General features: G+C 32.2%; 1 protein-coding gene and 1 pseudogene across 1 annotated transcript; both read left to right on the top strand.

Annotated features, from left to right (window-relative positions):
* The first annotated feature begins 3,209 nt into the window (after nucleotides 1–3,209).
* Nucleotides 3,210–4,713, top strand: LOC131645271 (uncharacterized). The gene is made up of 8 exons (XM_058915942.1): nucleotides 3,210–3,228; nucleotides 3,310–3,382; nucleotides 3,470–3,617; nucleotides 3,701–3,858; nucleotides 3,954–4,074; nucleotides 4,150–4,320; nucleotides 4,405–4,461; nucleotides 4,540–4,713. Exons 1-8 carry the CDS (start codon nucleotides 3,210–3,212, stop codon nucleotides 4,711–4,713), a joined length of 921 nt encoding a protein of 306 aa, XP_058771925.1.
* Nucleotides 4,714–5,680: 967 nt separating this feature from the next.
* Nucleotides 5,681–11,276, top strand: LOC131645270 (uncharacterized; annotated as a pseudogene).
* Nucleotides 11,277–12,309: the final 1,033 nt, after the last annotated feature.

The raw sequence follows: 12,309 nt of genomic DNA, 5'->3' as shown, positions 1-12,309 counted from the left end.
TTTTAAATATATTTATTTTTATCATTTTGTTTTCAATATCTTTAATATATTTATTCGTTTTATTAAAAAATCATATATAAGATTTTTTTAATGAAATAAATATATTTGGAAATTGCTAATATATTGTTTGAGTTTATTTCGGAAGAACAAGAAAGGAATGTAATTTTGAAGATTTTTCTTTTTCTTATCTTTTTCATTCTTCATTCTTATTATATCATATATGTGATTTGAACAATTACTATATTATTTTTTTTTACTTTCTCTTTACTATAATTAACCGGAAAAATAAAAAAGGTGTGAAATTTTAAGAATTTTTTTTATTGTCTTTCTTTTCATTCATCATTTTAATTACACCTTACAAGTGATTTGAACAGTTAGAATATTTAAAAATGAATTGCTTATAATTAAAAATGAAAAATGATATTTAAATATTACTAAATAATATTATCTATTAATGAATAAAATAAGTTGAATAATTTTTTTTAGCATAAATCAAATCATAGTAAATAAAATAAACTTAAATGAAATATTTATCTTATTTTAAAATAAATATTCAACTAATAAAAAAATCTTAACCTTGAAGTTTTCTCAATTTTTTAAAATTGAAGAGTTATTTTATTCAATCCCATGTCAATTGATGGTGCATTTAAATAGAGACCATTAAAAATTCAAAATAATTTATTTACCAACAATAGTCTCGAGAGTGACACTTAAACAATATTTGATAAACTTAAAATTTGATATAAAAAAATAAAAGATAAATGTAATTGTTGAAAATGTATAGAAAAATGACGATGAAAAAATTCATAAAAAGAATATTAATGAAAATATAATTGAATGAGTATATTCTTAAACTTAAAAAACTATGTACTATGGCATGAGTGAGTAATAAAAAATATTATAATATAAATGACTTGTTATTTACAAATCATATATAACAAAAAATAAATATAAATGATATAAAAATATTCAATCATATGTGGATAAAATATCAACTAATAGCACTATTAAAATAAAATTTGATAAGATTAGTGAAAATATAATCGAATGAATATATTTTTAAACTTAAAAAACTATGTATAATTATAGATATATTGTATATATCTCCTTAAGGATTGTGGATGCATAGTACATCACCTGGATCTTCGGATTGGTTGTTTTAACTATTTTTGATAATAATTATATATTTATTCCAAAATAAATATTATCTGACAGCACTATTAAAATAAAATATGATATGATATTTAAACTTGATTGAATATTAAAAAATCATCTTAAATTATTTTTACTTTTATTTATTTTAAAAAATTGAAAAAATGTCTCTTTTACTAATTGAACAAAAAAACTTAAACTCAATATCTTTAACATTATAATTTTAATTTATCACTAAACCACTATATTTAAAAAAATTTATATAATTTTAATACCTATAAGGCTATAAATGATATAAAAAAAATTTATTTTCTATAATAAATTAATATTAAATATGAAAACAGTTTTATATTTAAAAAATTATTTATGTAAATTCATATTTACTTTAATTGATGTTTTAAAATTCAGAAAATATTTTTAAAACATATTTTAATTAAACCCGTGCAACGCACGGGCCATAGATCTAGTTACCCTAATCAAAACCAATTTAAGATGGTTTTACATACCCTTGAGAGTAATTACACAACTAATTATAATTAATTCCAACAACTTATTTAATTCAAATCTTTTTTATTGGAATATGGAAATTATGCACTTCGTTCTATGCTACTCGTCTATTTTAATATAGAAAATATTGTCTTTATTGTAATAATTATTTTTGTAGACTACATTAAGTAGCCTTTCTCTCTTTCCCAGCATTGGAAAACACCATCAATTTGAATTTTAGATGAATAAAACTCTTCCAATTCCTTTTCAACTACACATCTACTTTAATATATAAAAATTAATTACCACCAAATTGCCTTAATTACCCTAATCACAAACAATTAAACATGGTTTTGCATATCCCTGAGCGTCATTTTACATCTAATCGTGATTACATTCCAACCGTTTATTTAATGCAAAAGTTCTGTATTGGAATATGAAAAAACCTGCACTATCTTCTATACTGTTATTGCATTGGAACATACATATTAAATAAATCCTACCTTTTCATTATTTCTCCTTATGTCTATATATTTACGTATAAACTCTTCCATTTGCATGTGCTAACTGTTCCATCTCCCCATTCCCGTTTTTCAAACAAAAGTTGAGCGGTAGGGTTTCGTTTCTCCTTCCCCATTTCCATTCTTATTCTCCATTCAACCTTGCTGATATTTTTCTGTTACTTCCATTTTTGTTTCTAAACAGAATATGAGCCGAAAATTTTCCCCCATTAAGGAGGTCAACGATTCAAAAGAAACATGGAGATTGGCTGTTCGAGTTGTTGATATTTGGAGTGTTATCAACAGCAAGGGTAAGGAGCATCTGGAGATGGTTATAATGGACGTATCGGTAATGCTTCGTATTCTCTCAAATCTTTTATTAGCTTATTATATTTTTCAGTTATGATATTGATGTTGTTTGTCATCAACAGGGTGATAGGATACAAGTTTTGATTCGTTCTGACCACACACCAAAATGGAAAACACGAATACGCGAAAACATGTCTTGCATAATCAACAATGGAACTGTTTATGATAACGATTTTCAGTGGAAGCTCTGTGATCATGACAAGAAGTTTGTGTTTATTGGTGGTACAACTGTGAAGGAAGTTGATATTCAGAACCTTCCTCCCAAAAGATTTTTTTTCAAAGACTTTACTGATATTCTTGGAGGCAATTGTGAGATGAGTCGACTTGAAGGTAAATATATTAGATCATTTAATTTCTTCCTACTACAATTTATTATATTATTACAGAAGTTGATTTTAACTATCTCTTTCACTCTGTTTTGTAGATATCATTGGTGTGGTTCAGGAAATCAACAATTTTCAATATAACAATTCTGGGAAAAAGTCCTTTGTTTCATTGAGTCTTAAAGACTTGAAGTAAATTATCTGAATTCAAATATTATAAGTGTGTGCCATCATTATTATCATATTGATCCTTTTATATTTTTTTCTGCAGAGGTGTCATAGTTAACTGCACATTATGGGAGAGCTACGGAACAAAGTTTTTGGACTTCTACCACGATAAAAAAACAATGGTGCTATTGTAATAATACTAACTCATGCAATGATAAAGGAATCACAAGGTTTGTATCAATAGTCTCCTATTATTAAGATGTGATATCTTTCTGTAATTAATTTGATACTCTAATTTTTATCTATTTCAGTTTCAAATGGATGGAGTGGATCTAAATTGCTTATTAACGAAGACATTCCAGAGATAACCGAGTATTTATCAAAGTATACACAAATTGGAATATTCTTAAATTGTAATAAGCTCTTTTAAAAATTATCATCATTTACATTCATTTTGGTACAATGTTTCAGGTTACCTGCAAATGAGCAGACTGAAAAGCCTTCCCAGTCCTCAAAGGGAGTGTCTCTTTGGTCTGGTGCCTCTCAATTCACCCCAGTTGAAAGCTTCGTTCATAAGGCCAAGTGTATATCTCTCAGTGACCTTTGCAAGGTGAAACAGGTAAATGGTTATTGTAAATGGTTATACAGATGATTTTGTGTTAGAGTGTTGCATTTATTAATATTTAAGTTATCTTATCTTAGGACATGTTATGCGTTACTGTTGGAACAACACAAAGGTTTTTTGTCTCAAAACACGGTTGGTTTTATTATGGATGTACTAAATGTTCTTTAAAGGCATCTGATGTGAACAATCCATACAAATGTTCGTGTGGACAGAATGTAGAACATGCCATACCAAGGTTGTATTTTACAATTGTTCATCAGATCAATTCATTTGCCATGTTTCAATATTTGTAATGTTCTAATAGTTTTTTGCTATGTATTTATCTAAAAGGTATCGAGTTGACATATATGTAGTTGATGGTGAATCAAAACTTCGCTTTGTGTTTTGGGACACTGACTGTGCCGACATTATTGGAAAGTCTGCTGATAGTATTTATAAAGCAATGCTTGAGGTTAAGTTTGATTCATTATCTATTTTAATATTTATTTGTAATAAGTGTTGTACTTACATTAAATTTAATGTGTAGGAAGGTGACGACGACCCTATGATATATCCAGATGAACTTGACATGCTTCTTGGTAAAAAAATGGCGTTTAGGGCTAAAGTTCAGCCAACATTTGGCCAAGCATCTGTTTGGAAACTTTCCTATGATGAAGAATTTGTAAAGGAAATTGAGAAAGATTATATTACTGATGAAGTATGGAAATTTTTGTTTGAACATATACATATGTCTTTTATCAATATTTGTATCTTAATCTTCATCTCAATCTCTGATCTGCAGGGTGATAGCAAATCTTTAAACCAAAACCCAGTCGTTGATCGTGTCGATGAATCCATTGTATGTTAATGTTGCCTGAACTTTATCCAGTAAATTACATTATTTTCTTGATACTTACTGTTAATTTTTTTCTTCCAGGAGTCATTGTCTGCATACGGAGAAAATGATCCTGATAAAGTTGTGACCAATACTCCATCTAAAGGAAGTCTCGTTAATCTTGATGCTGTAGATTCTGAATTTCAAGCCTATGGTACTACTCAACTTTCAGGAACAAAGCCTTCAAAGAAAGTTAAGATTGAATCTGATGCCTGAAGACTCCTATGAACCAGTTTATGTGCCAACATTTTCAATATTTGTGATTTATTTGTTTCATGTTGTTTTAATTTTCTGGAACAAGAGACACGAGTTATTTGCTATGCATTATCTAGCAATGTTTATTTGGGTTTTGTTATAATTTCTCCAAACCGAGGGTTTTTTGTAATATTTTGATCTTCCAATTCTAAATATATTAACTGTCATTTGTGTTTAATACTGTATGTTATATTGCCCGAGTTTGCAAACGATCCATATGAATTGGAAAAAAAGTTTGAATTAATCACCGTACATGATATTTCTTCTTACTTGCAAGTGAAAATTAATTTTTTATTAATATATTGTATATCAAATTCCTTCTCAATTGCAGAGTTTTTTTTTTAATAAACCATATTTTTGTCATTGATATTTACAGTCAGTTAATGCAGTATAAGTTCATTACTGACGTCTCAAGCATCAGAGATTTAAAACATTACTATAAAGTAGATTTTTCAACAGACTAAATCTTAGGCAAGTTTTTTTAATTCATCAACAAAATTTGCAAACAGCATGCATGATGTAAATAAATACTAACGACGTATGTTTAACAAGTTTTTTAATGTGACTCTTGAAAACTGCACCAGCATGATGTCAACCATCATACCTACCTAACCTATAACGTGTAACTTGCACTAGATTATTATCTTAGTTGTGCATGTAGTCATTTACCAGTGCATCGATTTTATTCTTATTGCCTCTGCACGCTTCATGCAATTATGGTTGCTTGGTGCATTAATGATTAGCTTATTTAATGATTAAGTCACAATATTTTGAACTTCATAAAATATTAATTAACATAAACCTTTCATATTCAGCTGCTTCCCTCCATATAAAAAAATTTGGAAGGAGTTTTTGTCCATATATTTGCTGCTTGCCTCATTATTCAGCCATATTTTGAAAAATGATTGTAAGTTCAAAGTAAAAAAGAATGGAAAAGAAACAAAGTGTCGAGCATGATCACTTCATAAATGTTGTCAAAAGAAAAAGGCAATTTGATGCAAGACAACATAGAAAGCGTGTGCTTGGAGCTAAGAGAGCCAAGAGATTGGCGTCAATGAACAAAGAAAATGCATATCAAACTCAACCTCCTACTGATACTACATCTTCACATATCAGATTTCCACTATCTTCTATTTCTCCAAATATTCCAAGTTCCAGCATAACTGATCGAAATACAAAGCAGAAAACTCATAGTATATCAACTTTGAATACATTGCCAAGTTCAGTAACAAAAAAACGCCCAAGAGTTGTTTCTGTGAGGAACATTAACAATTTAGGAGTTAACCTAGGAAGGAGATTTGATAACGAGTTTATGCGCGGTGCGACAACATCTTCAAGCCATACACCAAATCCAGATTCCAATGTCAACGAACTTTTCCAAGATGACAGTGAAGGTGATGCAGATTCCGGTAATTCTTCAGATGGTAAGTAGCTTTTTTTTGTTGGATTATTAACCTATATTGAATATTCATACATTCCAGAAATATATAATACCATAATATTTGCGAAATATTTTTTACTATGTTGTTGTAGCCTGCAGTTCAGTTTCTAACTATTCAATGGACGAGCATGACGTAGGTTTCGACACTAACATTGAAGAAATAAATGTTCAAAGATCAGGTTGTAGATTATTTTATAAATATGTTTCTTTCTTTCAAATTTCATGATGTATTATGTATTTTACCTGACAATTGTACATATTCATTTAGGAGAATACTACGATTTAGGTGACCCATCATGTGAGTGTCAGCAATGTGGTGCAAATATGTGGTATATGGAGAGGAAGAACAAGTCTCGACATTCTGCTAATCCTAAGTTCTTAATGTGTTGGGGAGAAGGAAAGGTTCAAATACCTTTGTTGAGAAACCCCCCACCCGTATTGCAGAGCCTGTTGTTCGACAAACCAAAAGTGAATCAAAACTATTCCAACAACAAATTCGTCTTTACAATATGATGTTCGCATTTACTTCTCCAGGTGCTAAAATGGACAATAGATTTAACAATGGTAGAGGTCCTCCTAACTATCGTATTCAAGGTCAATCATGTCATCGTATAGGTAGCATGTTACCACTGCCAGGTGAAAAGGCCCGTTTTGCCCAGCTCTATATATTCGATACAAAACATGAAGTTCAGAATAGAATTGATATTTTCAGGTTTATTACTTTAGCTATCTTTTGTTTCATCACTGTTTATTATTTTGTTGTTGCATTTTAGCACCCGTCTGAACTTTATACGTTGGGTTTTTGCAGAAGAAGGGACGGAGTTGATATTAATATAGTGGAAAATTTGTCTTCAATGTTATATCAACATAATGTTCATGCTCAATCTTTTAAGATGGCAAGGGATAGACTTTCTGAAGGCAATGTGGCAGATCTAAAACTCCGTCTCATTTCTGAGCGACAAAATGATGGAAGAATATATAATCAACCAACAGTTTCAGAAGTTGCCGCTCTCATTGTTGGTGATGTTGATACTGCAGAAAAAAAGGATATTATAATGCAAAAACAATGTGGCCAACTTCATAGAATAGATGAATATCATACGTCTTATTTGGGATTTCAATATCCTTTAATTTTCCCTTATGGTGAAGATGGTTACAGACCAAACATACTGCATCGCAATAAAGGATCTAACACTGTTCGTAATGCAGAAACAACGGCTACCGTATCGGAAATTGAGGATGTTCCATGGGAGGAAGCAACCAAAAGAAACAGACTTACAATCAGAGAGTGGTTCGCCTTTATGATCCAGTCAAGAAAAAACGAGGCACAGACAATTCTCAGGTCAAGGAGGTTGTTCCAGCAGTTTTTGGTAGATGGTTTTACAATGATGGAATCTGAGAGACTTCGATGGTTAAGAAAGAATCAGTCAAAACTACGAGTAGGGAAGTATGATCATCTTGCATATGCTAGGACAAATGGACATACACGTGGTGCAGCTACAGGGAAAAGAGTTGTCCTACCTTCGTCATATGTCGGAAGCCGCAGATTTATGGATCAGTTATACTTTGATGGCATGGCAATTTGTAGTTATGTTGGATTTCCTGATTTGTTTATTACATTCACATGTAATCCCAATTGGCCGGAAATACAGCGCGTATTAAGTTCTGCAAATCTGAAAGCGTCCGATCGTCCGGATCTCATAACAAGAATCTTCAAGTTGAAATTTGATGCGTTGCTGTCCGATTTGACTAAAGACAGTATCATGGGAAAGGTTCTTGCGTGTAAGTAATTTATAACTTTGTTTAATTTCATTTCCTTATTCATTTTGAATGTCATATTATAAACCAATATCTTAATTTTATATTTGTAGACATGTACACAATTGAGTTCCAAAAAAGAGGTCTGCCCCATGCGCACATATTAATTTTCCTTCATCCGTCGAGCAAGTATCCAACACCTGCTGACATTGATCGTATCATATCAGCAGAAATACCAAACAAAGACACTGACGAAGAGTTATATAACTTGGTCAAATCTCACATGATACACGGACCTTGCGGAAATGCATTTCGTAATTCTACGTGTATGAAGGAAGGAAAATGTTCTAAATACTTCCCTAAAGAATTCAGACGTGATACGATCGTTGATCAAGATGGATATCCGGTTTATAGACGAAGGGACAACTGACACACAGTTTCTAAGAATGGAATTAAGATTGACAACAGATTTGTTGTTCCTTACAATTCAAAGTTATTGTTGAAGTACAAAGCTCATATTAATATGGAATGGTGCAATCAAAGCACATCCGTCAAATATTTGTTCAAATACATCAACAAAGGATATGACAGAATAACTGCTGCAATTGTCATGAATGAAGATGGATCTGTTTCGCAACATGACGCCGTTGATGAAATAAAGCAGTATATTGACTGTAGGTACGTTTCTCCAAGTGAAGCTGCTTGGAGAATTTATGGTTTTTCTATTCATGGACGAAAACCAGCTGTAGAAAGACTTCACTTTCATGGTGAGGGGCAAAATTATGTTTTCTATACAGATGTCAGCCCTATTACCACAGTCCTTGACAAACCGAGCGTTACTGAGTCGATGTTTACATCTTGGTTTGAAGCAAACAAGAAATACGACGAAGCGCGCCAACTAACGTATAGCAATTTTGTTTCAAAGTTTGTATACGTTAAGAAAAAGAGAGAGTGGAAACCCAGACAAAAGGGATACACAATTGGAAGACTAATTTGGGTTCCTCCAACTACTGGGGAATTGTACTATCTCAGGATGATGCTAACACATGTTAAAGGACCGAAAAGCTACGATGAAATAAAGACAGTAAACAATGTTAAGTACGATACTTTCCGTGATGCATGATTTGCTATGGGATTCATTGGGGATGATCGAGAATTCATATCTGCAATAACAGAAGCATTTCATTGGGGTTCTGGACATTATTTGAGATTACTTTTTGTTCACATGTTATTGTCAAGTAGCATTAATAGGCCTAAGCATGTATGGAGTAAAACTCGACATCTGTTATCTGATGGAATTCTTTATTCTCAGCAAAGGATTGCAAACAACAGAGGTATATTTTCAATTGTCATCAGAATAATTAATTTATTATTTGAAGATATTTTCCAATATTTACCATCTATTTCTTTATATTATTTATTAACAGGTCTGCGGCTAACGAATGAAGAAATTCTCAATCTAACGTTGATTGAAATTGAAAAACTTCTTCGACGCAGTAGAAAGAGTTTAAATGATTTTCTTGGAATGCCAAAACCACATGGTTACATCATTGAGGAGCTTGGAAATAATTTAATTTACGAAGAGAGAAACTACGATCCTGCTGGACAACTTCAAGAGTTTAATACGTTGTATATTAATAACCTCACAGGTCTAAATAGCAGTTAACAACAATTACGCAGAAGAATTTCATATTATTTAGAAATTTATATTGCTAATATGAAGCATCTAATTTATATGTTCACTAAATTTCAGATGAACAAAGAGATGTTTTCAAACAAATCTTGACGGCTGTTGATACCCAGAACAGTGGCGTATTCTTTCTGTATGGATACGGCGGTACAGGTAAAACATACATGTGGAGAACATTAGCTTCCTACATAAGATCAAGAAGACAAATATGCTTGACAGTTGCCTCTTCAGGTATTGCATCCCTGTTGCTTCCCGGTGGTCGAACGGCACATTCTAAATTTAAAATTCCCATTCCCACACTTGAATCTTCGACATGCGACATTAACAAGGGTAGTGACAGGGGTGACATGCTAAAAGTATCAAAATTGATTATTTGGGATGAAGCTCCGATGTGTCACAAATTTTGTTTTGAAGCTTTGGATAAAACCCTCAGAGATATCATGGGTGGATCCAGTGCATCGGATAAAATATTTGGTGGGAAGGTAATTGTGTTTGGTGGGGATTTCAGACAGATTCTACCGGTTATTCCAAGAGGCAGCCGTTCAGATATAATTCATGCAACTATCAATTCATCATACATTTGGAATCATTGTAAGGTTTTGAAACTTACAAAAAACATGAGGCTTCAGCAATCTAGGACGACTACATCAGCATCCGACTTAGAACAGTTTTCAAATTGGATATTAAAAGTTGGAGATGGAAAACTAGAAGAACCTAACGATGGCTATGCTGATATTGATATCCCAGCAGATATTTTGATATCTAATTTTGATGATCCGCTTCGAGCAATATTCGAAAACACTTATCCAAATTTTGAAGCTAACTTCAACAATGTAGCTTTTCTGCAGTCAAGGGCAATATTGGCTGGAACAATTGAGACAGTAGATGAAATAAATCACTATGTATTAGACAATCTTCCAGGTAATATTAAATTTTGTGTGAACATTTATCCGACGATTTTTCACTTCCATTTTTAACAGATCGTAATATAAAGTCACTCCATTTTTAGGGGACGAAAAGGAATACTTAAGCTCTGATTCAGTCGACACGCATGAGGGTGATGACAATGAATGTTTTGATGTTTTAACTCCCGAGTTTTTGAATGGATTGAGAACGTCGGGACTTCCTAATCATAAGATCAGATTGAAAGTAAATACTCCAATCATGCTGCTCAGGAATATTGATCAGGAAGAAGGCTTATGCAACGGAACACGTCTAATCGTTACAAGATTGGTTGATCATGTTATTGAAGCCAAAATAATTTCAGGCAAGAACATCGGCGGTATCATTTATATTGCACGAATGGACATTACTCCAACGCAGACGCCATGGCCATTCAGGATGACACGAAGACAGTTTCCTATTACGGTCTGTTATGCTATGACTATTAATAAATCTCAAGGTCAGTCTTTGGATCATGTTGGCATATATTTGCCGAGGAGCGTATTCAGCCATGGCCAGTTATATGTTGCAGTTTCAAGAGTAAAGAGCAGAAAAGGCCTTAAAATCTTGATCCATGATAAGGAGAAACATCCATTGACCACCACAACAAATGTGGTCTTCAAAGAAGTGTTTGAAAATGTGTAGTCTATATGTTTTCGCAATATCTATGGACCTGTTGTTATTGGTAGAGATTTTGTGCTCGGTTGCCTAAAATTAGGTTACAACTTAAACAACTTATTAACTGTCATGAATTAAAGATTTGATATGACCTTTGCATACTGATAACATATTTTCATCTGAAAGCTGGATTGAAAAATGATGATTAATGTTAGCTTGCATCATGTTAATGATTACAGAACACCATCAATTAAAAGATTAGCAAAGGCAAAAATTGTTGTTGATAACCATTCTTTAAATCCATTACAGAGCCATCGATTATTACAATCTAAGTACCATCAACAACAAATTTAAAGCTACGAATAACAGCTTTACATATTCATCAGCTACTTTTTTTCCCTAAGTACACAAACATCAGATCTGAATATGGAATCATGGAGAATTCTATGAAATCTCCAACTTGAAGATTTTTTTACTTTGCAAAATCGTACCATCCAACTCCAATATGTTTTTCATACTCATTCCTTCCAGCCCTAAGAATACGACAATGATATCCCTTTCCGTCAATAAGATCTACCATCCTTATTGCATTTTGGTCTTTACGAAAACATGTCCTTGATATTTCCATTGGAATATTCTGCATTGCAACTTTCTACTTATTAACCTCAGATATCTATAGATCTATATACGGCATTGTATTTAAGTGGGTTTTGAACTTACCAGAGCATTTTGGCCTCGCATATTCGCTTCTGTGACATTAGATTTCCACTTTACCTCCCCGGTGTAATCAGCCATGCATTCAGCTTCTGTAAGAAACCCATCTTTTATGAGTGTTTCATACATCTTTTCCTGCTCTTCCTCAAACTCTTTGTTAATGTTACGTGCCCATTCAAGACTGTCTCCATCAGGATCACTGAAACATATATTTTAAACAATACCACTGCTATTAAGCAAATAGATGAGAAATCAAGGGAATCCGGTTTTTTTATTACAAGATGCATGCAAAGTATACTCACTTGCTTGATGGAGAAGGGACAAATGGAACTCCCCACTTCACCATATCAGAATTAAATTTTATAAGACAATATTCTGATGCACTATGACAATA

The sequence above is a fragment of the Vicia villosa genome, linkage group LG1 (genome assembly GCF_029867415.1).
Source record: "Vicia villosa cultivar HV-30 ecotype Madison, WI linkage group LG1, Vvil1.0, whole genome shotgun sequence".
In the NCBI taxonomy this organism is placed as follows: Eukaryota; Viridiplantae; Streptophyta; class Magnoliopsida; order Fabales; family Fabaceae; genus Vicia; species Vicia villosa.
Note: the sequence above shows the minus strand (reverse complement) of the source record. Positions and strands in the feature narration are given on the sequence as shown.